The sequence below is a fragment of the Crocodylus porosus genome, unplaced genomic scaffold (assembly GCF_001723895.1).
Source record: "Crocodylus porosus isolate Cpor-Errol unplaced genomic scaffold, CroPor_comp1, whole genome shotgun sequence".
Lineage (NCBI taxonomy): Eukaryota > Metazoa > Chordata > Crocodylia > Crocodylidae > Crocodylus > Crocodylus porosus.
Window position 1 is genome coordinate 4072746 of NW_017728929.1, and position 27045 is coordinate 4099790.

The window sequence follows — 27045 nt, forward strand, 5'->3', positions numbered from 1 at the left end:
TCTAAGACCAAGCTGCAGATGATGGTGCTCAGGGAAGTGGCCTATGAGTGTGAACGACAAGAAAATGTCAAAGGGCTTATGAATATAGAGGTGTAAGCACAAGCGCTTACAAGGGGGAAATGATGAGGAATGGAAAAGTACTGAAAGGGAAAAGTACTGAAAGGAGTGTATACTGTCAGGACAGGATGGAGGGATGCGGCTGAAGGCCGAATGAGAACAACATGGCGGCCTTCAGGATAAGCTTATCAGGGAAAAGCTTGAGAAAGCATGCTTGGTTCAGCAAGACACCAGGCTGAGTCACTGTCAGACTGCCAAGAGTATGTTACGGGGCAGGTTGATCTGTATGTGATTTATCAGTATATAAAGTAGCCTGTGCTTTGTTTTTGTTGAGAACTAGCTGCCCCTGTTTTTTCTCCCGTGGCCATGCAAAATAATGTGCTTCTGTTAGCCAAACAGTGATCCTGTCTGAATTTCCACAAAAAAAGCCAAGGGGCTCTGATATTTTTTGACCAGCCAGCTCTTATGAAAATGCCATCAAGTGATCGTTGGAGTAGTTTGAGAACCTCTTGCTCTTAGCTTATCCACTGTTGCAACTGCTTTTTATTTGCTTTAATTTGTTCATTTTACTGAAGCTATGTTGGAAGTAAATACTGTGTTTGAACTCTTGACCACCAGCCAATGATTTGGCAGGGAAGCCTTGATTTTTAGTTTAAGGGGGAAAGGTCTTAATATAGTACAGAACATTTACTCTTGTTTGATCAAACTGACCCTCACAAAGTGCTGACATTTATTTCTAGCAGAAAGGCAAGTGCAATAGACAGAAAACATTTCTGTAAATGTAAGTATTAGTGTTCATTTTGTTTGAAATTTGCAGCTTTATAGAGTTTAATCTGGCGGTATAAAACTAATCCACTTATTTTTATTCTCATATTTGATTGCTTTAAAATAAATTTCAGTTTGTAAACAGAAGTGGAAATATGACATTGCAAATTCAAATATAGGAATGCCTGTTTTATGGCAAGTATTATAAAGATATAGAAAATTAGCATTCTATAAAAATGTGCTAAAATGTCTGGATTGTTTTGAGCATTTCTTTAGAGGCTAAGATAAACTTTAAACATTTACTATACTGTTAAACAATTTTGTGGATAGTTACAGTGTTAGGTTGTTTATATAGGGAACAAGAAAAAAACTAATTTAAACATTGATTGATATATTTTATATGTAATCTATTTTTAATAGGGTTCGGATATCAGAATCTTTGGGTGGCTACTTTGAAAACCAGCTTATCACTGAAGAATGGCATCATTATGTTCACAAATTTCTTCATTGCTTCTCGCTCTGTCTGGGTTCATCATTTTAGTTGTTACTACTCTGTCCAGCAAATGGAAAATTTCCAGCACTGCAAAAGAAGCTGTTCTTACAAACTGGCTTTCTGAAGGTCTCTGGATGACTTGTGCAAGTACTTCATTGGGAATAATAGAGTGCAAGAAATTTTTCTCCTTTCTGATTGCAGACCGTAAGTGTATGGTTATTTAAACAAAATCCAAGTTTTTGGTTTACCAGTATTTTTAGACAGGGCAGTAGGCTAGGGTTACAGGCTAGAACCCAGACCAAAGGGCATCAACACAGTCTGTTATTGCAACTACTTTGGTCTGATCTGAAATAGCAGCTCCAGTCTCTGCCCTACCATGTTCCCTGTGACAGGGTGGGGCCACTGGATCCCATAATTTACCCTTTTTATAGCAGCACACATGAACATGCTACGGTGCATAGGACGTGTGGAAACTCCAGTGAATCTGATCTACCTGTCGCCTTTAGTAGCCTCAACTTTCTGCACAGAAGTGAATGTCACTCCCAATTGTTTTAGAAAATATACAGTTTTCACTTGTCACTTGTTTTTTGTTGTTAACTACAAAAAGTTTGTATATCAATAGGTTTGAAGTATATATTCCATCATGGGAGATACTGCTGTGTTGTCAGGAGAGCAATGTTAAACACTTTCTCACTGTTCATACTAAAATATATTTTTCAGGAAAGAACAAAATTACTAATTCCTTAATGTGTATCAAGCTAAACAAATCATGATATTAAGGGCAAATCCTATTCCACCTTTTAGATATCGATGTCCACTTTGCCATCTAAGTGTGATCCTATTCCACCCTATTCCAGTGCCTGAAAAACAATGCAAAAGAGGTGAGGATGGGTCCTTCTCTTCACTGTTTTTGGTGACTCGCCCTTAAGGCTGAGATGATGATGTGTGTGGAAGGGCACTGTTGGTGCCTGCCACTTTAAGGGCTGAGCTGCACTTTAAGGTCTGAGCTAAGCAGCCAGGAGGTGCTTGATTGTGGCGGCCATTTTAGATCCCTGGCTGCCTATGTAAACAGAACAGTTTGTTGCTGGCAGGCCAGGTGGTATGCAACACCCTGGAAGTAAGGGCAGGAGCTTATGGGGAGGGATCGGAGGGTTCTGGTCCTGGGTATTACCTAAAACTGTACCCTGCCAGGAGTGGGTGGCCTGGTGGGGCTCTCAGTGGTCCGAGAGTGTCACAGAGCACTTAGATGCCCTGCGCCTGAGAACAGAGATGGCCCAAGAGAGACCCCTAGCAGTGAGAAGGGGGAGGCGCAGCTGCCAGTCACCAGGGCAGCACAGGTCCTGGTTGCTGGGGAACCAGAGAAACCTGCTGACAGGAAGGGGCAGGACTTAGCCCTTCTTAAGCCCAGGCAGGAGGCCAGGGTGGCAGTTCCCCTCTGGCAGCCAAGGAGGGGGAGCTCGGCCAGTGCAGAGAGAGGGGCAGGGATTGACTGCATGAGTATCCACTGGTTTGCTGCCATGGGCTGGAGTAATTTTCCTGGTAGGGATCAAATGTTGTTTGACCGGACAGTTTAGTTTTACGTTACAGCCCAGGGGCTTTGTGCTTTGTGTTTACTGTTTTACCGGAGGACTGGGTGAGGCTATTAGGGGTTGGAGGAGGCCTCATAGGGACCCCACGGTAGCGTGGGGGTCCTGGCGCCAGAGAGGGCACAGCATCTTGGGGGTGCATTGGCCCCAGCCCCAGGGTGAAGGGGGCAGCGAGGAGCCCCAGGGTGAAGGGGGCAGCGAGGAGCCCTGAGCAAAGAAGGGGGTGCAGTGAGGAGCCCCAGTGAGGTAAAGGAGAGGACAGAATTACAGCAAGGCCCAGGTCAAGATCCTGGCGGTACCATCTGTGAGGCTTGGGCTGCAGTGTGGGGGAGGAAAGGAGCCACAGATAGTGCCCCCTGGCACCAGGACGTAGAAAGTGGGCAGCCTCCCGCTAATTATGTCATTCAATCAATTAAGATCAAGGCATGGCAGGCAAGTAAGCAGGCAGCTGGCCTATAACAGGAGGGCGGAGTCACCCCTAGAATGACTCCAGCAGTGATACTCCTGTCACAGGGAGCCTCTAGGAAATACCAATCCAGTTACCACCGTGGTGAAAGGTGCGTTGGGGTGCCTTAATAACTCCAGCTCCCACAACTGGGTGGGTCACCTGATAATAGGGTTAAGAAGGCAGACCCAAGTTAGAGAGTGAGCTATAGACTCAGAAGCCTGATTTAAAGTATACTCAACTGGTCAATGCTGGGGCCAGGACCAGAACGGTCAAAAGGGACAGGGCACCACTATAAGGGAGGCCCAGAGCTGAGGACCTGGGATTTCCAACTGGCCTTGGAGGTGAGGCCAGGCCTGCGTGGCCAAAGGTCTTGGGGGAACCACGCCCTAGAGGGGAAGGAGTTCAGGGAGCTAGGCACCCCTGAATGAGGGTGGAGTAGGCCACCTGATTGGAGGAATCTGGATTGGAGGATTCTGGGGCCCAGTGTGGGGCTGGTGATGTTAACATCTGTAGATGCCATCTGTGAGGCTTCTGGCTGCAATGTAGGGAAGGAATGGAGCCTCAGATAGCGCCTCCCTGGCATCGAGGTAAGAATGGGCAGCCTCCCATCTTAATTAACACCTCAAGTAACAATAAGGCATGGCAGGAGAGACAGGTGGGCAGCATGCCCAAAGGCAGGTGGGGAAACTAGCCCTGTGGGACCCCACTTTGCCACAGTGTGTTACAGAATTATGCTTGAATATTTTTTTTCTGGGACTTCAGCAGGGTGGACTAGGATTATAATGTACTTAAGCACTTGCTTAGACAAGTAACAGGTGGAATTGGATCTGTCCCTAAATGTCATGCTAAATTGTGCATGAATTATTAATTTAAAGCAAGGATTTGCTAAAGGTAATTGAATGTATTACTAATGTTGCATATCAAAGTGGTTCTAGAATTTGGGATTACTCAGAAGACACAGTTTTAGATTAAAACATATCTTCTGTGTTTTCTAGGATAAGACTTGCAAGTGTAGTAATTTAGCAGCAGCACCTGTAGCAACAGATGAATGGTCTTTTATTTAAAGACTGAAAATTATTCTGGATTTAATTTTTCTGGATTTACCATATACTTTGCTGGATTCAGTGCCAAAAAACCCCCTGCTAGACTGAAGGATCAGTGAAGGATTGTTATATATACTAACTCCTTATCTCAAACAATTGAGAAAATAAATTATTACTTTGTGCTATTGAAAACTGGTATTTCAGAGCTACCATGTGAGAGAGAAGTTTTCCATCTATTAGCCAAATATTGAATCCTGCTTTTAATACAACATTCTAGGTACTGTTCTGCTTTTTCCACTCCCTTGAGAACGTGCTGCATGCAGTGGTGTGTGCTGCCCGTTCTCCCCCTTCCCATGCCCCCCCCGCCCTGGCTGGGTAGTGCCTGCTCCTACTCCAGCCCCAGCTCCACAACCTCTACACCACAAGGGCCTTGATTTGCGCCTCCCTTACTCCCACCTTTTCCACCACAACAGACTTACCAGCTGCACACAGCTCTCCATGCTTCCAGCTGTGCTCCTCACTGCCTATGTGTTGCGCTGTGGCTGCACACTAGGCTTGTGCGAGTAGGTAGCTATTCGATCTGGCTTTGGATCCGTCCGCTTCAGATGCCAGCGATCCAATCCAGAGCTCTGGACTGGATTCCTGCTTCAATCCCGCCATAAGTTATAGTGGGGAAATCAATCAAATATCTATAACTTTTTTGGTTTTTTTGTCTGATTTGGATGAAACATGCAGGGTTGGTAGCCTCTGCCGAGAACATAAAACCTGCCAAGGTTCAAGAAGATCAGTATAGGGGTTTGGGGGGAACTGCACCCCAAATTCTTGAAAGTAAAACTCATGTCACATATGTGTTACACCACAGGGGGGTGAAAACTGCAGGGGCCGTGGCCCCTGCTGAGGCTATGAAGCCTGCCAAGTTTCAAGAAGATCAGTGCAGGGGTTTCTGGGAAACTGCACCCCAAATTCCTGAAAGCAAAACTTGTGACATGGGTGCTTGTGCAACTGACTGTGTCTTGGGGCAGTTGATTGTCTGTATTGATTATTTCCTCTCCTTAGTCTATGGGTTTGTAGGTGTTAACAAGCAACAATTAACACCTACAAAACCATAAACTAAGGAGAGGAAATAATCAATACAGACAATCAACTGCCCCAAGACGGACACAGTTGCAGAAGCATCCATGTAATGAGTTTTGCTTCTCAGCTGCTAGAGGTGCAGGGCTCCAGACCCCAGAAGCCTTGCACCTATTTCCTCAACAGCTGGCAGGCTTCGTGGCCAAAGCAGGGGTGACAACCCCTGCCGTTTTCACCGTCCTGTGGTGTAACATATAGGTGACATAAGTTTTGCTTTTAGGAATTTGGGTTCCCCCCAAACCCCTGCACTTATCTTCTTGAAACTTGGCAGGCTTTGTGGCCTCAGCAGGGGCCACCACCCCTGCAAGTTTCATCCAAATCAGTAAAAAAACACCAAAGTGACAGATATTTTATTTATTCCCATTATACCCTATGGCTGGATCTCCAAGGTGGCTGCAAAGTGGTTTGGAGGCTCCAAACAGCTTTGGAAAGCCTAAAGAAGCCAGCATTTTGATCCGGACATGCTGCTTTGGATGCTGAAATGTCCGAAGTTTGTCTGGATCCAAAGTGCGGTCCAAAGAGCCTCGCACAGCCCTACTGCACACATGCGTGGGCCATTTATTGGCCAACTAATCAGCCACTTCAGGCTGATTTCCGATATAGACAATTTTCTTTATATCAGTGCCAATCCAATATTAGACCAATGTATCGGTGCACCTCTACTTCATAATGTATTTTCCATTCTTCAAATGTCTAGTGAAAAGATCGTTATGAGTATGCTTTACTGGTGGACTAGTGCAAGGTTTTCAGGACTAGCAATGCTTTTCAAGCACTAATAAGTTGACTGATTTCAGACCATAAATCTAGTGCCCAATATCATCTGCTTGGATGAAAGAAAGCTCCCCCACTTTGTTACAGACCTATTTAATAGTGTAGGAATTCCTCTCCATTTCCTAACCACATCTACAACTAAGATGTTTGACTTTTGCTAAGTACTGGTGTACTGTGGATTTCTGCTTTTAGGATTTGCATTAATTTGGGGATTTTTGATAAGGGTAGGACCTGGCTGGTAGCTAGTTCAAAATCTGTTTCATAGGACCTGAACAGATCAAGTCTGACCCCCTGCACTGGGCAGGAACAAGTGCTGGGATCATAATACCCCAGCCAGATATCTATCCAACCTCCGCTTGAAGACCACCAGGGTAGGGGAGAGCACCACCTCCCTTGGGAGCCCACTCCAGAGGCTGGCAGCCCTAACTATAAAGTAATGCCTTCTGATATCAAGCCTGAACCTAGTGTCAACCAATTTGTGGCCGTTATTCTGTCTATCTTCGTAGGGCCTGGCCTGCTGCCCCCTGACCATGCAAGTGGCCCTCCTCTGGACCCTCTCAAGGTTAGCCACATCCCTCTTGAAGTGCGGCGCCCAGAACTGGACGCAGTACTACAACTGTGGCCTGACCAGCGCCATATAGACAGGAAGGATCACCTCCCTGGACCTCTCTGTCGTGCATCTACAAGGTGCAGTTAGCCTTACTGACTGCTTCCTCACATTGGCAGCTCATGTCCATCCTGGAGTCAACAATGACTCCAAGATCCCTTTCAGGCACTGTGTTGTTGAGAAGGGTGTTCCCCAGCCTATAGGTGTGTTGCAGGTTCCTTCTCCCTAGATGCAGCACCTTGCACTTGTCTGTGTTGAATTCCATTCTATTCTGATCCGCCCACCTCTGCAACCTGTCTAGATCTAGTTGGATTCTGTCCCTCCCCTGCAGTGTGCCCATGTCTCCCCACATCTTTGTGTCATCAGCAAATTTTGACAGCGTGCTTTCCGTGCCCACCTCCAAGTCGCTGTGCTTGTATTTAAAATGTCAGGACATACCAGTGCATTTGTAACATATTTTGCAGTAAGTTTGCATAACCACCGATCGATGTCAACTGCCAGAGGCATGTAATAGAAAGTAGGCAGCACAGCAACTCAACGTTCTGATTAGTTTGGGAGCCATATAGGCAGTCAGTGCCAACCAGAAAGCCATAATAGCATAGACTCTCCCAGGGAAGCTATGACAAATGCAGTAAAAGGGGAAACAAACTAATATTCACTCAGTCTGTTAAGGTCAGAGTCTTTAAAACAGTAAATGTCATTCTACTAAACTAAATGTATGTTTACCAAACTGATGTATATATTTCTGATGTTTTCAGATGTCCACAATGCATGCCCCCAATTTTCTGTGGAGAGATGCAGATGATAGGTGAAAGAGCCACCTGTGCCTTAGGGGCTGCAGTTTAAGTATCACTGAGCTAATAAAAATGAAATCCCATGTTCATCCTTTCCATCCCTGCTTGTTTTCAATTCCACTCCCTTAATGTATAAGAAAAGAAAGATGTTTGCTTCTATTCCTAATTTGTTGCACCACACTGTTAGAAACCACCACCCAAATCTCTTCTTGCTGAGTAAATTTGACGCCCTGTTGTAGTTTAGTGAATCACAATTAATCCCCAATCCCTTTACTTTTTTAAACATTCAGCTATATGTTGAGGAGCTTTTAATTTAACTTTTCATTTATTTGGGTCTTAATATAGTAAGTATTAAATTATAGTTTGTTTTCTAGTGCATTCAAAGGCTGCTTGAACTGTCAGTGAAGTTCATTTGCAAAACATGCACAGATTTCAGTGCTTGCTATATGTGAAAATTTTTACTGAAAAAGCTAATTCTAATATGGAAGCAAACTTCTTTTTTTAGATAATTTGGTTCAAGTAAAAGAGAAAGCTTTGATCCATTGTAAAGCAGTCAAACTGCCTCAAATGTATGACCCAGAGATTTTAAAAATGTGGTTATTCTTCATCAAGGGCCTTTATGCATCCCCACTAGTGGGATTTCAGCCCCTTTGGCACTGAGCTACAGCAGTGTATAGAGAAACTGTGTCCACTAGTGGGTACTGCAGTACTCATGCTTACATCAGCAGCAGCTCTTTTAATCTAAGGGTGTGCAAGTCTACTCCAGTTGCTTCACTGCTGCTGTAGTAACAGAAGGTATCACAAGCTATTATCCAGAACTATTCTGCTGGCTGCTCAAAATAGAATACATAACCTTGGAAGTGATATCAACTTCATGCCTCTTCTACAGTGGCTCTTGTAGTTGGATCTCCCCCAGATCCCTGGTATGATATAAGCAGGAACCCCGCTTCACCATATGCCCCACGTACCAGTATCAAAAACAGTAGTTTTGACAGGACACTTGAAAACAGGTATGAGTAGCTCTTAGGGAGATGCAATTCTCTTCCTTAGAAGGGTGGAAGGGGAGATTGTCTCAGCTGCTCAGACCACAAGTTCAGGAAGTTGACCCTAGGGTATGTTAACCAGTCCCTGTTCAAGAGCTTGTGGCATGGAGCTCTTAACCTGTAAGGTGCTTAAAGAGATGAGAGTTCAATTGGAGGCTAAATATTAACCTCCAGATCAGTTGGAGCATCTGGGAAAGCAAGATGAAGTAAGGAACCTTGATTAAAAATCTGTCCTAAAAATTAAACCTCCTAATAAAGAAGTAGGAACTGTTAATTCAGATGAATTCAATGTGCCATTGTCACATCGGAAGTAGTAGACTCTCAGGTATACAGATTCAAAGGCAGTGCAGAGGCAAACTAGCCTGAAGTTCTCCCATTTCTAGGTATCTTTTTTTTGCTGCAAACAGCAAGTTCTTATGGGATATAAGTAATTCAGTAACATTCTGGAATGTGGTGAATCTACTGTGCCACCAATCTTAAAATTGCAAGGACTCCCCAGAGGCTGAAGAGCAGATTTCTACAAAATCTTTCAGAGAAGTAAAATTATTACTGTGCTACCTTCCTAGAGCTTTAGCAGATTAGGCAACACTTGAACAGGCACATGTGAATATGGTCAGGACTGCCAACCCTGCTCTTATATAAGTCAATGGCAACACTCTCAGAGATTACTGTGGGAGCTAAAGCAAATACAATGCTGTTCTGATATTCTTTGAAACTAAAGCCCAGCCTTCTGAAAGGCAGGTACAAAATGTCCAGGAAATTTTTGAGGAGCATAAAAAAAAAAAGCATTAAAAAGCAGATGTACCCCATAGAAGAAGAATTTGCATCCCTCTTGATCAATGATTCCTTCAGGGGATCATACATAAACTTTACACACCATTGCTTTATAACTGCATTCTATTGTGTTGCATTGCTATGTAAATCTAGCTCAGCATAAGAATATTTGTGAAGGTATTGTGCTGTCTGTTCCAGGTGACGTAGAGGCAGATTACCATCAATGGTTAACCCCATTTATATTTGCAAAGCTATTTAAGTTACTAAAGTTAGCAAATACCAACATAGCATTTTTTGTTGAGCTGAATTTCAATATGGTTATACCCTGGATTGCTATATCTCTAAAATAAATGATACTTTAACAAACTGATGCTTTCAGGAAATTGATATTGCTATTTAAATAGCAATATCACTCAATTTTTACTTCACAGGTAGTAACTTGTTTTGCAGTGATTTCATGATCTGTGCTAGGTATCCATGAGTCATGTGATGTCACACTCAGTTTTCAGCATGAGTGGGACTCTGTTATATGGGAACACATCGCCTTAACCAGGGATCAATAGTCTGTAAAATATTAATATTAACCATTTATCATCTCTAACCACTTAACATCTCTGGTATAATAGAGTCACCTTAGCTAAAATACATTCTATGATTGGCTTGCTTATTTTTATTAATATCACTATAAAAGCATACTATTTTCTTAGGAACAAGGTAAAGTTCCTTTTGTTATGTTTTAACAATCTAATTTTGTCTTAAAGCAAATAACATAGCACAAAACCTGATTTATTTTTAATCAGCAATAATATTACCAATAGTTACAGGCTAGTGTAAAGTCTGTGATTAATTAAAAAAAAAGAGATTCTGTGAACATCACAAATATTTACTGACATTATCACTCTAACAAGCTGTTCTGTAAGAGACTTGGTTAGACTGTCTAACCTTGGATGCACCATGGGCTCATTCTGCAACTTTTAATCAGAAAAAAAACTATTAAACATAATTTTTCAGCTAATGCAATCACTGTCTTTATCATAAACTGCTCCTAGTTATTACTGCTGTGTTCTTAAATGCTTATCACTGTGGGTTGAGCAAAGAGCAAAGGTAGATTCATTTTGGAGTGAAACCAGAGATAAAATAGCAAGTACCCTTCTAAAGGGTGGATTTTTCATACACATCACTTCAACCTGATACAGGTGTGTTTCAGTATTAATATTCACAAACATGTCTGTTGCTTTGGAAATTACTGGTTTTGTGTTGAGTTTGTTCGGGTGCCTAATGGTGGGATCAACTTTGTCACATAATTACTGGAAAACCTCCACTGTATTTGGGAGTGTTATTACAACCTCTACCTTGTATGAAAACCTGTGGAAAAGCTGTGCAGAAGATAGCACTGGAGTCTTCAACTGCAGACAGTTTGATTCTATGTTGGCATTGCCTGGTATGTGTCCATTTTTGTGCATTCTTTTTATATAATGGAGGAACTTGTTGGAAGGAAGTAATTTCAGTTTAGAAAGTCTAATCTTGTATCCTGTCTACAAGTAATGGTAAATTAAATTGACTTCTTGGTCATTAAGGACCTCTCTGACTATAACAATCAAGTAGTCTATAAAACAGTAGAATGTGTCAAATATAACTCATTAGGAAATGCTATAAAATAATGTCAGTGAACTCACTTCATCAGGCAATGATTTTTAATAGACATTTTTGACATAATGTACTCCATTTTCTGACATCCTGTGGGACAATTTCTGAAAATTGTAACATTTCTGGCTTGAATTTATGGTGTAAATTATTCTGTTTTTTCAGAAGCCCATTTCACAGGCATTTTCTTTTAATGTTTGATATCTAGTACCCAATGGCATAGTGAAGAGGGAGCGGCTGGGACACCAGTCCCAGGCACTGAGTTGGGGGAAGCAGGGCACAAAAATAGAAGCTGCTGTGCTGCTCATCTGGCCACCACCACTGGCAGCACAGCCACTGACACTGCCCCATCTGAAGTGCCTAGATACCTCTCTGCCAGTACCCTGCATCTGGAGCATTTTAATATGGTTAGATATAAAATAGTATTTTTGGCCAAATGCATGGTTAGATTGAAAAAACTGTCTTGAATGTAAGAAATTAAAATAAGCTATTAAATGCTATTTAAAATATTTCAGTCTTAGAAATAAGGAATTTTTCTGATTGTATTTGTTTTGAAAATCATATGTATATCTGCTGCACAAGTTAAATATGCAGATGTGGCTTATCTTTCTATGGATTGTTCTAAAGTATTAATCATGTAATGACAGTATTCATTAAAATGTACCGTAAACTGTAAGCATAAAGTATTGACACAACAAGGAGCAATCATCTCACGTTGCAGCAGGGGAGGCTTAGGTTGGATATTAGGAAAAAAAACTCTCTCACCAGGAGGACGGTGAAGCCCTGGAACAGGTTACCCAGAGAGGTGGTGGAATCTCCATCCTTGAAGGTTTTTAAGACCTGGCTCAATAGTGCCCTGGCTGGGATGATCTAATTGGGAATGGTCCTGCTTTGAGTAGGGGGTTAGAGTAGATGATCTCCTGCAGTCCCATCCAACCCTCATGTTTTATGATTCTGTGATTCTATTATTCTGTTCTTAGGAATTGTAAGCATAACTGGTTTGTCATCACTATTCCTAGTTAACTCTGTGTGAGCATTTTTATTCCATAACGCGTGCTTTTTAAAAAAAATTACTTTAAGCCACTTTGCAAGACGTTTCTTGACATAGTTATTTTAGACTAGCTATTCCGTTTTAAATTCATATTCTCTGGAAGAATTGGTATGAGTATAATTAGGGGCCTACCAAATCCACAGGCCCTGGCAGCTGATTACACAGCTGTAACACAGCCAGGGTCCCCAGTTTCATGGCCGTATCATTGTCGGGGCCATCATTTTGAAGGTGGAGCAAAGCAGGTCCGCTCACGCCTCTGACTGGCTGAGGGATGCTGAAAGTTCCACTCCTCCCAGGCTGACCTCTAACTGACTGCTGAATTTTCCTTATTCCACCTGGAGGTTTGGCACAGCAGAGGGGTCCCTAGCTGATGTCACAGAGCTTGATGTCAAGGGCTCAGCTTCTGATTTGCTCTGCTCCAGCTGTCATCCTGCCTCCCCCCTCCCCCCAAATCAAGAGAGGGGGACTTTTGGTGGGCTTTTCCCTGCTTCCCTCCCTCCCTTTTTGGAGACAGAGAGATGGGAACTTTTCCTGCTTTGTTCTCGCTCTCTTTTTTTCTCCCACCCCACAGCTTCAGGAGATGGGTAGTCTGCTTTTTTTTTTCTCTGCTTTCTCCTCCCTCCCCTTCCCTCTTCTAGGAGACAGCCAATTCCCCGTAAAAAAGCTTGGGGAACTGGCTATGTTAAAAAAAAATAGCAAGGAGTCGGCAAAAAGCTATTTCATGGGACACAGCCAATTACATGATTTCACAGAAATTGTGTATTTGGTAGGTCCCCAAGTATAAGAGACCTAAAACTACCATACATTTTGTCCAGGGGGGTGGGGGGAAAAATAAAAATGTAGAAACATGAGTTATTTTACAGGTAAAATGTAACATCTTAACTAGGTAAGAAGTTATTTAAAAAATATTCATTGATTGTTCTTTAGTTAAGGGATTTTAAAAAATGGTGCTCATGATTTTCTTTGCATTGCCTTAAACTGAGAGGACTATGAAACGTGTTTTGTATAATATTCTTACATCCTACAATAACAGGGTAATATCCATCTGTTTTCTCTCCACAGACTGCTTATATAAGCATGGATTATATTATCATATACATCCATTAATGGACTGGGCCTCATAACATAGAGCTGTTGGCCCTATGTAGAATCTTATTACCAATAATATAGATACAGCTCTAAATTTATTCAGTTGTGTTAGTACTGGGGATCTTTTAGAATTCTCTGGTGTAAATATAGCCAGTTAAGCAAGACAAAGGGGGTATAAGTGATAACTGAACAGAAACTGGTTTTAAAGGACTTTTTAGGAAGCACATAAGAACTTCATAATGAAGATGCAAAAGAAAAAGTGAAGATGCATAAAGATACATGAACTTCAGGATGATAAGGAGAACTGGTTATAGCAATAGGAAGTAGGATCTCTAGGCTGTAGGGCAGAAATGAATGTAGACATATCTGGAATTTGTAGCTAGGGCTTTGAAGGTGAGAACTTTAAGGTTAGATTTCATGCAGTAAAAAAGAAGTCAATGAAATATATTCAGAGGTTGACACGCTCAGAGTAACATAGATGTACAGTTGAGAAGCTGGGAGGCTGAACAGGATTTTGCAGAAGTCAGGGAAAGGAAAGAGGTTTTATTGTGAAGATAGTAAAGAAAAAGCAGTTTCCACATGAGATAAGAAGTAAGCATCAGAAGTTGGAGACACTATTTATGGAAAAAGAAAACTCACATTTGGCATTTTCAAGCTGGGAGTGCCAGCTAGGAAACAGGAAGAGTAGTGATAGAACAGGGAGACAGAGAAAAGAAGTAAAGAACAAATAACAATTCAGTTTGGTAGATTGAGAGAGTAACAGGCCATCCAGGAAATGCCTTGGACATCTGGGAACGTGAGGTTAGATAGATAAGTGACTAGTACAGTTTGGATGTAGAAGCTTGAATAGTACAGCTGTCCTAGTAGTACAGATTGGATGTAGAAATTATTTGAAAATCACAGTATAGAAATGTGATTGAAACTGTGACAGTGGACAAGATCAGAGGCAGAATGTAAGGGCCATATTACACATTACACTTAGCTTGTGTTAAATTTACTTAAGCCATGGGTGACCATGCATTCAAGCAGTAGAACATGTGCTAAGAGTGATCATGTTCTAGCCAAGTTAAGACTTCATGCAAGAAACATGTCCAGATCATATTAAGTAACACATATTTGACTATCATTAGACTGCTTTGTGGAAATAATACAAGCAATTTGCAGTCCGCACCCAGCTGTGATATCAGCTAGGGACCCCTCTGCAGTACCAAACCTCCAGGTGGGATAAGGAAATCCAAACATCTCAGGAGGAAGGATCATGGATCTTTCATTCTTAAGGTTCCTCCAGGATCAAGTTGAAAGCTGGATGCCCACAGCTCTGGAGAGTCCCAGGGTTGGGACTGGCAATCACCTGATGGTCTAACTGCACCAGGGCTGATTCAAGACTCCAGTGCATGTTGGTGCAAGGACTAACAATCAGGGAGCTTTGAACTTTAGAGATCATAATAAACATTAGTGTGTGGCTGTTCAGAATGGTTTTAACTTTCATATCTCACAGACTTAATTTTGTACTAAGTGTCCTGTTTGACAAGGTCTGTAAGAGATGGATAAGGAGGGCATCTTTTGTGCTGGGCTACTAGGGGCTGAACTGAAGCAGGAACAGGAAGTTTATTGTGAAATTCTTTGCATTGGGAGCCTTAAGTTTGTAGAATACCTTATCTCTTTGTACATTCGGAAGGATATGCGATTTGGCTCCAAGTAGGCTTTTAGCTTCCTATATAACTTCTTCCTTTTATATTTTTATTTTCAATGTAAGATGCCTTGAGCATCTCTGAATATCTATTACAGTTAGTTTTATGACATTAGATTTTAGAGTCAGAGTGTTCTACTGGATTTGGGGATCCTAAATTTGGAACACTGATGGACGTAAAATCTCCCAGGCAGATGCCTAAAGCTTATGGTAGCCAAGATTTCTAGTATTTCAGTGAAGCAGCTATAGATGGGCAATTCACAGAACAGCAGATGAACCAGTTAAGGACAAAAAACCTCATGGATCTATGGTTCAGGATCTGTATTTGCACAATATAATTTGTTAGCCAAAAATTTCAGGTTTCCCAAAACCCGAATAAGGAGTTTGTACTGACAATCTGTTTTTATGTGCTGCTAAATTGGATTGCAGTTCATAGGAGCCAAAAAACATTAATCTGCCTATCTGTTGTGCTACAGCTGGGAAATAAAGTATGTGCTACTAAACAGTTAACCAGCTGCCCATCTTTGTTTGTAATGGGCTTTTGAACTTGAGTTTTTATTGTTAAGATGCTCAGAGAGATATCTGTGTTTTAGATAAAAGGTTAAAAAATGTTCCATTTTAAGGAATATACCTATGTGGTACATAATAGGCGATTTGTATCCCATTGAAGTAGGTAAAGCATGAACAGTGTCCTGGAAATGGAAAAGCAAACTGAAGAACAGATTGATGAAAAATATGAAAGGTGAGATGATGGGCCCAGGAAAAGATAATTTGCTGGATAAAATAAAGGGAACTATCCAACAATTTGTGGAACTAAAGCAATCTGATCATGAGGGTCTAAGGACGCAGAAACTTCCTTTTAGGATTTAAGGGAGGATCCCAGGACCTACTTATGGGTAATGAAACTGTAGAAGGTGGAACCAGTCAGTTCACTTTCTTTGGCCACGTTCTATACAGTAGTGCTCAACCTTCTAGTCCCCTGGGTCAGATGAGTGGCATGGGTCAATCTTGAGGCCTGATGCAGCATGGGATTGGAGCATGGGGTTGGGTCAGTGCATGGGGTTGGGCCATTGGGTTGCTGTACTGTTCCAATCTGATCTCATGTGCAGCCCAACCCCCTGTGCCAGCCCACCTCCACATGCTGGCCCTGGCTACACAGCAGCATGATCTACCATGATGAGCCACATCATCTGGTTTGGAAATTTCCACAAGTCTGGAAATTTGGCAGCAACAGAACAGCAGTTAACACTACCACCATTCCACAGGCCTGGTGACATGACCTCACAAGCTGGCTTTGGATGGGACAGAAGTTGAGCACCACTGCCCTATAATTAACTTTGCCCAGTCGAATTCACATTCATCTGAGATTTTCTATCTGCAAGCACTTAACTGAAACAAAAATTATTGGTAAAATAAAATGTGGTTCAGGTCTTCCCACTCAGTAATTTTTTACATTTCAAATGTCTCCAGACATTAGAGTCAGGACTTAAATTGCCTGTGTAATGCTAAAGCATGACAATATATATGATACATAAATGATGCAAGAGCCTCAATCTTCATTTTGTGATTCTTCCAAATCATCAAAAATGGTTTTTGTTTTGAAGGTGTAAGTACTTAGTAGATAAAACTGATAGGAAAAAAATCAAACAAATGTTAATAGCTAATAATTGTTTACTATACAAATCCTCCTGGAATGTTTTCTTTTAAATGTGAAGCGCATCATGTATATATATTGGTTTTAAACCCAACTACTAGTAATTTATTTTCATCTAGCATCAGCATGCTGTATTGTTTTATAGCAGGGCACTGGGAATCAGTGAGCTTAACACTTAAGGCTAGATTCTGTTCTACTTACAGGGCACATATACACATGTAGTTAACGGGGAGCAGTAATCTCCTGAGTTTATTGCTTCCAGGCACTCTGCTTGAATGGGTGCCCAGGAGCAATAAACTCTGGAGCAATAAACCCCAGAGTCTGTTGTTTGAATGTGCGCCTTGGATCTCAGCATGTTGAGCCAGGCCAGAGCAGCTGCAGCTGGCAGGGGCCCGTAAGGTCAGCTTGGGGCTGCTACTCTGAGCTCAGTGTGCTGCAGAGGGGCTGGCTGGGGCAGCATCTACACATGCGCTGCTGTGGAATTTTTCACTCTGCAGCAGGATATTACTTGTAAATACAAGTACTATCCTGCTGTGGAGTAAATTAGTTTACTCCAGCCTGGCAGAGACAAATGTAGAAGCTAAGATGCTTAATGCACAACTTATCAGTCTATTGCACAGTAAACGGCTTGTGTAGACCTACCCACAAGGTACATAAGTGTATTCTAGATTCTTAAGTGTGATCTATTTGATCGTGCTCAAGTCCCTGAAAAATTCTTACTACAAAGAGTGGATGGGTCCTCCTACTTCTTTGTGACTTAGTCGTAGGAGTTAGATGATAGTGTGTTACAAAAGTGGATGCATTAATAGATTTTCAGGGACTTAAACAAGGTGGAGTAGAACTGCACTTAGGCATTTGAATCTATTTTGACATCCAGTAGGTGGAACATGGTCTGACTAGTCCCTGTGCTGCGTTTCCCCCCACCTGCAAAACAGGAATACTTAACTTGGTGAAGTTCTTTGATAAATAGTGTTTCTGTGCATGTTGTTGCTATACTTTTCAAAACTATCCCCAAGCTAGTGTTAAGAAAGAAGTTAAAATATAATTAGCATCTTAGAATAAGGGTCAGAAGTTTAATAACACTGTGGCAAAGTGGAAACTCCCTGACAAGCCACAGTGCTAATCTCCTCACCTGCCTCTGGGCACGCTGGCTGCCTTTTTTGCCTGCCATGCCTTGTCGTCTTTTAGTTGGTTCTTAATAAGGTGGGAGGCTGCCCTTCGGACGCCCTGTTCTCCTGGGGCTTATGTATGCAGCTCCAACCACCCCTGTACTGCATCTTAAGCCTTGCAGATGTTCCCAACAGCTGAGCTCTGCTCTAGTCTGAGGCCAGGCTCAACTCATCCCAGTGTTAGGCCTCTCACTTTCTTCCCTATTATGGGCCACACTCATACTGCCTCCCTCTCACTGAGGCTTCTCCAACTCCACTGCCTCTCACACGCTCTCTCTATTACTGCCCCTTTGCAGGGCCACTCTCATATCACCCCATCTTTTCCTGGGGCCACACTTACCCTGCCCTCACCCAAAGGGCCCTGGGGCTTGTTTCCCTGCACTCCCTGGCCAGCAAGCATGCAGCCTCTCCCATGAACCTCATCCGAGCAAGTGCTGGGCGGTTTGCAAAACACTGGGGTGACTGCCTCTAGTCCCTCACTGGGTCACTCACCCAGCTGCTCTGAATTAAGGGCTCCTGACTCACCCTGTTGTTTACCCTCGGCGCTTCCTCAGCCACTCCACACAATCGGCCTGTGGCCTCAGGCACCCCAAGGCTTACCTGAACCCAACCCGGCCCTCATGTTAGCAAGGCCTACCCTTGAGCTCCCTGCTCACCAGGACCACTTCATGCCATTTCCTTACAGGGCCTCACTACTCACCCCTCTCAGCATTCACATGTAACTATATCCTGTCCCCTAACTCCAGCCTCTCTCCTTGGGCTTTGAGTCCCTCACTGGGCTCCTTCCCCACCCCACCTGCCCCTCCCCACAGTCAGGGCTCCTAGCCTCTGGGCTCCTTGCCTCTTCCCTAGCTGCCATGCCCCTTGCTAGGCTCTCCAGGCCTCCCAAGTGCCACTCTGGTGCAGACTGTCAGGTGCCCCACTGCATCCTGCTCTACACCTCTGCTTCCACTGAGGCCCATTCTTCCCCCCTTATGCTGGGGCCTGGGGTCACCCCCCCCACTCACAGGTTCATGTGGCTGCAGCTGTGCCTGGCCCCCAACTATCTCTGATGTTAATTGACCCACCTGAAGGTGGAGGCTGGGGTTTAGGTGTCCCAACCCACCTTTCACCGGGGTGTTATTTCCTGGGGGCTCCTGCACCACTGGGAGCCTCACCATGCCACCCATCCCCAGCAGGGTGCAGTTTTAGGTCATGCCTAGGACCAAGAGCCTCCTAATCATCCCCATCAGCTCTTGCCCATACCTCCTTGTGTTACCAGAGCAGCAGCTCCATCAGGAGGTATTGCTTTCTTGGTGCCGGGCAGCCAAGTCCTGCCTCCAGCTCTGCTGGCTTGCATCTTAAAGTGGCTGCTTGTCAGAGCTGGGCTGCACCTGCCAGTTGCCTCTTCAGGCTCTTACAGTGGCAGACACCAGAGGTGCTCTGCCACACACCTTCCCCCCCTCAGAATAGTTCCTGGGGGAGGTTCCCCCTGTTGCTCCCCCAAAGCAGGCTCCCTTCAGAGCCTGTGAAAGCCCTCGAGTGGCAAGCACCCCAAAGTTATAAATTACTTTGAAAAACACAGATAAAGTTGTAATGTTTTCTTTGTATACCAAGTCCTTTTTTAGCCAATTACTTGGCTAGGAAGTTGGAAAAAGTTGCACAGATCTGGAGGCATGGGTGGATGGTATATACTGTTACACAGATGTAAGGAAAGCTCCAAAGTTTGAAAAGCCCAAATTGCTAGTAGGAAGAGGGTCTATTACCCCTCTTCCAAATAGCCATATGTATATAAGCCTCTTTATTCCACAGGATTTTAAGCGATCCATGAAGGGCTTTCTGTAATCTGTCAGGCTTTACTGACCTCTCTTTCAGTTTTCTGAAACTATAAACCCTCTTGTTACTAGTAAATGTAGTTCAGCATTAACATTTGCCACCAGATTAATTTCTACTTTCAACAAATATTCTACTTTTTGATGCTTCTCTAGACCAAACAGCCAAACTTTTAAAAGTTCACTACTCCTAATCATGTCACCTTATTTTATCAGTATGTTTTCACAATTGGACTTAATGTAATTTCTTGGCAAAAAAAATTTTTTTTGTCTCTCTTTCCAAAACAGCTTATATTCAGGCATGCCGTGCTTTGATGTTCACGTCCATCATTTTGGGTCTCATATCTACTGTGCTATCTTTGTTTGGTTTAAAATGCACACAAGTTGGGCTAAGCAATGGAAGCACAAAAGCAAAGATGGCTGTAATAGGTGGATCCATGTTCATTTTGGCAGGTAAGATTCTAGCATGATATATTGAGACTTAAAGTAAGATTTGTATAGATATTCAATAGCACTTTCAGAACTAGACTAAGTGAAATATGTATTTATTTTCATAATTTAAAGCTGCTGAACTACTGTATTAAGTGAACACTTCAAGTATATGCATCATATTTTTTTCCTTGTAGGTCTCTGTTCCATGATTGCTGTTTCTTGGTATGCTGCAATGGTTACTGCTGAGTTTTTTGATCCACTGTATAATGGAACCAAGTAAGTTGTAGCACACTGCTTCATATTTTAAAGTTAGCGACAATAGTTCCAATGGGTGATTCTAAGCTATCTCAGTACTTCTGTCTATATAGGTAACTTCACTTCACCCTTGCCCCTCAACACACAAACAAAAGTGTCAGCAAATAAGCCATCCTTAATACACACGTAGACTGTTAAGACCTGGAGTTAATTAAATCACATAGGGAAACAGAAAACTATCAAATAAGCTAAAAATGCTTACTAGATGTCCTACAGAAAGATGAAAGATATATGCAGTCAAGTATTTTGATTCCTCCCAGGAGGTGCAATAAAAATATTTTTCACTCCAAATTAGAAATTTTACACTCATTTGACTTATTAATTAAAGGCACTGTAAGCAGTTTTTCATATTTTATACCAGTTCCTATTTAACTAAACAGAAGAAATTTCAGGGATAATGTTCATTAGCACGTGTGAGAGAAGTGCATTCATCTTCCTGGAGAGAATTACCGAAAGAGTGATAAAAGTATTAGATACAAAAGAAAACTGATAAGTAAATGAAATAAAACATCTTGTTGACTTGTCCATAGCTTCTGGGCTTCAACACTGTTTTATGTTAATCAGTTACAAGTTCTATAAATGCCTTGAATAACTGATGTCTCTAAACTTTATCTTTAAAATTATTAACTATATACCTATGCGGTTCTGAGTGAATTAACAAACATATTTATTAGTTAAACGTAACTAAGTGTCCCATTTTGAAAACTTCTGTGCAAGCTAAAAGAGGACCTGAGAAAAACATAATGTTAAGCTAAACACTCCTTGAAATCACTAAAAAGGGGTACCCCAACTGAATTTCATTTCAGTATTGGCTACAATATTTATCAAATTGGCAAATCAAATTTGTTAGACTTCAGCATGAAAAAGTACCAAGCACCCTGCAAGCTGATTCCCTTTCAGGCTTACAGGTTCTTTCTGTAAAGAACTGCACAAGGAACCTTTATTCTCCTTTAGGTTTTTCCTTACTACTGTCCTTTGCCATGACGTCTACAAAATGTTTGACAATGGCTAGATATTGGTTGCACACAGACCACCCTCTCTAATGCTGGTCCGTATTGTCTCACTGCTTCTTTATACACCTCCATCTGTACATCTCTCTCTTTTTTCTTGGGACTGAAAAAAACACCTGCATTATCTGAACTTGATGTAAACAATGTTAATTGACAATGTTAATTAAGTACACTCTGCTCTCATCTTAGTTGTATTAGCAGCCCCTCAAATGACTAGCTTACACCATGTTCAAGGCTTCTAATAGTCAGGTTCAGGGCTGCTGTTAAAAGCCTTGAAAATGAGGGAAGATAGCTGACTAGCTCCCATCATTTTCAAAGCTTCTCATAACACCCCTTTGACAGTTATTTTTCCTTTATTGTTTCAATGTAGTTAACTAAAGCACAATTGTGTAACAAGGTAGGCAATAGAACTAAAAGATGCACTTAGACTTAGTTCATTCACTTAACTAACAAGTCTTGCTGGGGTCATCTGATCCCAGCAGTCTTTCCTGCCCAAGTGCAAAGGGGCTGGACCCAATGATTTGTAAGGACCCTTTCAGCCCCTAACAACTATGGAACTATAACTTGAGAACAGTTATTTGTTACAAAGTAAGACAAGCAAAAAAGTGGGACTGGCTTTGTGTTATGTTGTTAAGCAGATTACATACGTACCTGGAATCCGTATACATAGAATAGGGGTGTGTGTAGATGGAACAAGGGCCCTAAACTGAAGCGGCAGGTTTTTAAAAACAGTTCGGGCTCTGCAGGAAACCCTGCAGGCAGCCTGACAGCAGCCTGGGAAAGCAGCTCCGCACAAGAAAAGCAGTGAGCCTGATCTCCCTGCCCCAATGTGGAGCCTACCTGCCTGCCTGAGCTGTGCGGGAGCCTGGTGCTTCCCTCCATGGCTGCAGTGCCCCCCAGGACTGCCTGAGCCAGATGCCTGAGGGTGGGTGCTGCCTGGTGGGGGGCCCACAGCTGCCACGGATGGTAGCACCAGCTCCCCCCCACTGTAGCCCAGGGACCACTTTGCCCGCCAGCAGCTTGCCCTCCCCTCCCCGCTAGAGAGGCAGGTAAGTCAGCAGGGTGTGTGCATGACACGGGGGTTTAATCAGCTCTAAATTGAAGCAGTGTTTTTCAAAACCCACCACTTCAGTTTAGGGCCCCTGTTTCATCTACACACCCCCACTCCACTTACATGGATCCCAGGCATGTACATAATCTGCTTCACATAGCACAAAGCCTCTACATAGAGAGCTACACCTCCTCCCTTCTCTCCTACCTGATCCCTTCTGTGCAGCCTGTAGCCCTCTATGCATACAACCCAATCATGCATGGCATCTCACTAGGTCTTCGTTATTCTGATGAGATCATATTCCCTATTTGCTAGCAGGAGTGCCAGTTCCTCCTGCTTATTCCACGTATTTCTAGCACTTATGTATAGACAGTTACGTCCCCCATTGGTAACCCCCAGTCCCCTGCCACCCCAACATTGTTCCAGCCTCTTGACACAGGGTTTATCTCAAGCCAGTTTCCGCCATTTTGAAACTGGTTTACATGCATTGAACTTTTGTACTGTTACAGGTTTGAACAAGTTTCTGACCAGTTAAACCAGTTTATGTGTAACTTCTGTCCCTAGCCTGTATGTTCAGTATGCTTCTGTCACTGTTGTCTGAGATTTGCCTATAACTGATATCACTTCACCCTCCATTTAAACATTGTCTTCATGGGTAGACAAAATCAGACAATGTCTGGAGTTCTTCAGGCCTTTCATACTCAGTCATTTTTATACGTAGTTTTGTTCTTACCAGTAATACACAGTGGGGAATCTGGCTAGTCAGTTCTACAAAGGAGAAAAAGGTAACTAGTAAGTAATGACTGCACAGGTAATACACAGATATCCAGAGATAGTATCAGGGTAATTGAGTAAGTACAGTATCCCTCCCTTCCCCTTTTACCTTCAAGCTGTTGTCTTGTGTGTGATCTATTTTCAGATGCTGTAAATCTCTCTCCTTTATGACTAGCTCTTCAGTATGTTATCAAATATTTATCTCTATGCTGGTTATCGCTGTCTGTTCTTTAAATGCTTTATTCAGCAAAACACTTGAACATGTGCTTAAAAGAGCATGCTGAATGGATATGAAGACACTGATGTTATTAATTATTGAAATATGTAATTGGGTATTGAAGTTACATTTATAATTCTTTATAATCCTATCTTCCACACAGACTGGAACTATTTTTTGTACAATTAATGACCTTAGAGCTCATTGTAAAATAATTGCATTCTTGCTTATTATTAAATGTATACGTAATCATGTTGTATGATGTGTCCATAAAATTTTTCAGGTATGAATTAGGAGATGCACTGTATTTAGGCTGGGCTGGTTCTGTTCTTTTTATGCTTGGTGGGATCTTCCTGACATGTTCATGCGAAAGCGGAAAAAAGGGAAAATACAGGTAACTTTGATTTTTTTTTCATTTGACTGCTCAAAGTAAATTATACGCTTAAAATATTATTACAAATTTATACACAGAAAATTACTGTCTTTTCCATTGAAAAATTTCACAACTCTGTAAAGTCAAAATTAGAGAGTAGGACTGCTAATTCAGCAGTGTCTTGCCATAAGCTTATGAAGGGTTGCATTTATATGTCACATTGACCTGATCTCTAACACTGTCTTGTTACAATTTTTGTAGTAATCAATTATAGTCTTTAATAATCCTGCCCAGTGCTGAGGCTTCTAATATCTACATAATGGAACTATGTAGTCAAAGAGCTGATTTTCTGTTGTACTGGCAAAACTGTAAAATCAATCTAACATACAGTGTTAACTATAGCAATAGAGCTCTGTTTTTCCAAAAGTTTGTTAGTATTACAATTAGGAGGATTTGTCTTACAGAAAGTTCAATCCTTTTTCTTCTAAAAACAACTAATAGAGCTCATGAAATTCTTTGGCAGTTCTTGTTTCCTCTGCAGTTCTTACAAAACTCTTTATTTAGCAGTCAGGCAGAAAAAATAAGATTTCTGGCCTACTTGTTTGTCCTTTATACTGGAAAACCCATTTTTATTTGAAATGACTCAAATATGCAGCAGACACATTTATCTGAGAAACAAAATGGTGTTATCATAAACAGCAAGGGTCTATGTACATTTAAAATAGTCAAACAATACTAGGATTGTTTACATCTAAACCAAGTCTGTTTAAAACTTTAACAGCAGATAGTCACAGAAGAAAGCAGCATGATAGGAGATACTATAATTAAACATTTACAAAAGTTGTGTGAAAACTAGTAATAAGGAACAATATTCCAAGTCATTGGAGTTCATGATAATGTTCCATAAACATCAGTGGACTTTGAATCTGACTCAAAGACTAAATACAGACATTCAGAAAGCCTGAGACAGAATCACTCCAGTCTACACAGGTTTATCTAAGCTGCATAAATGGGATCAGGTGCAAATGGAACTCACATTTGCCCTTTGGTAAGGAGGAAACAGGCAGATGCCTGTACTGGCTGAGGCCAGAAGGTTGGGGATGCTCCGGCACACCTCCCAGCCTGCCGGACATTGCCAAAAGCACCCCACCATAGCTGAGTAGGGGTCATCTCTTATTGGCTGTCAGGCACATGCCTCCCTGCTGCCACCCTGTCATCTATCAGGCAATGCTCAGATGCAGGTAGCCAGCAGGGAGGCATGGTTGCCCCTGCTCAGTGGCATAGGTTTTGTCCGGGGTGGGGGGCTTGGGGATCCACCCTAGGCAGGACAGAGGCAGGAGAGGAGCAGGCCTCACAAGCTACTGGGGGGAAGGTGGTGCCACTGGCACACTATACATTCCCAGCTGAGTTGGTGGGGCCTAGACTGTCCCTCTCCTGTCCTGAGCCCTGGGACCACAGCCCGGGGAGCCAGGTAAGCCCTCACCCAGCACCAACTGCTGCTGGCTGGGCTCACTCAGCTGGGGTGGGTTCACTTTCCAGATTGATCACATAGGCGGGCTCCCCAGTGCAGGTGATTGTCTCTGATATGTCCTCCATCGGAGGTCTATATTGAGCAGATTCTTTTTGGTGTTGGGTGGTGGAACCGGAGCTTGCTCCATCCACTCCATGCATTGACCTGGTACAGCAGTGCTTCCAGGACCGGTGCAAAAAAACAGGAAAAAAAAAAAAAAGGATCCACTTTCCAGGGGCAGGGGCTGCCAGCTCAGCCTGGCATAGGGACGTGGTCCCTGATCCATGCAGTCTTGGCACTAGAATTGCCCTCTGCCAGGCACTGCAGCCACAAGGGCATGGCTGGTCTCTCCTTCCCCAGGCATCAGAGGTCCAGCAGCTGCATGGGAGGAAGCAGCTTCAGCCTTGAACTTGGTGCTGGTTTGGTGGAAAGGGGGAGGACAGAGAATCCTACGAGCCCTTCCTGCAGCCACTCCAGTGTATGGTCCCAGGGGTTGGGACAGGGAAGGGACACTATGTGGCCCACCAACCCAGCCAGGAATGTGGGGTGCGCCTCTGGCACCATCTCCCCCTACAGCTCATAAACCCCCCCCACCAATCCTGCCTGTGGCTGACAGACAGAGAACTTGGAGGCAGGACTAACTAGGTGCTCAGCTGAAGCAGCTGAGCTGTGACACACTGGGGGGGGGGCCAGTGTGGGCCCTCAAAGTCCCCTAGGATACCAGCGGACAGGACCTACCTTGATTTGCAAGCGGACCTGGCATTGATATTAGCTAGACTAGTATAACCTAGACTGAGTAAGTCTGATACTACATTGATCCAGATCTATCTTAGACCAGGATCCATCATTTTTAAAGCAGTCTATATGCCCTTAACTTCTATATGGTTATGGGTATAGACTGGTTTCCAAATGACTGCAGCTGGCCATAATGTACTGATACAAAAATTGTCGAAAATCTGTTTGAGTCCTTCACTGGCATTAGTGTACAATATAAAAGGTCTGCATGATGGATCAGAGGCCAGTAGTGTAAACTTTAGATAATTTTGCTGTAAATTCTCATCCTGTTGAATTATGTTAAAAATTGCAACTTAGCACAGAGATTTTATATGCATAACTTTTTAAGTCAGTTAACTTAATTTGTCAAAGAGTATGTGAATATGTATAGTGCTTATTTATTTTTAATAATTTTTCTTCCTTTATAGTAATGGCAAATATGACTATTCATTGGGCCAAACCACCCTTCCACAACGCATTTACACCAAAGACTCTGAGACAGTTATGACCGCCAAAGAATATGTCTGAACTCTTTTCCCTTTTTAAATTTTGTAAAGCTAGCATTTTATCAAATCAAATAAAAAAGTTTACTATATACAGTTTTCTGGTTTATGTTGCAGCCTTTCACTTGAGTATTGAAACTGGTATATATTTGAGTACTGTTACTGCAAGTAAACAAGCAATCCCACCCTCATCGATGCAAACATTCAGACAATCACACGATGAGACCCAATCCCCAATCTTAATAATCACATGTCCTGTCATGCCACACATGACACATGATTATGGGGACTAGGGACAGATCCCAATTGATCCTCTTGACAAAGAAGCCTGGGCTCCTAGCGGTAGTCAAAGGTGGGGTCTCCCTAGTGCAAGGAGGTGTCTGGCTGATGTTGTGGGCAGATGGTGGATCCAGCCACCATTTTCATTGGCTGGTCGTGATGCTCTCCCCCCACCCCGTGATGCCTC

General features: G+C 42.7%; 1 protein-coding gene across 1 annotated transcript; it reads left to right on the forward strand.

Annotated features, from left to right (window-relative positions):
* The first annotated feature begins 487 nt into the window (after positions 1 to 487).
* LOC109315308 (claudin-15-like) lies at positions 488 to 26753 on the forward strand. Its single transcript, XM_019542941.1, has 6 exons — positions 488 to 838; positions 1243 to 1519; positions 19909 to 20073; positions 20247 to 20328; positions 23703 to 23813; positions 26505 to 26753. The coding sequence occupies exons 2-6, from the start codon at positions 1300 to 1302 to the stop codon at positions 26602 to 26604; spliced, it is 678 nt and encodes a 225-aa protein (XP_019398486.1). The 5' UTR covers positions 488 to 838; positions 1243 to 1299; the 3' UTR covers positions 26605 to 26753.
* Positions 26754 to 27045: the final 292 nt, after the last annotated feature.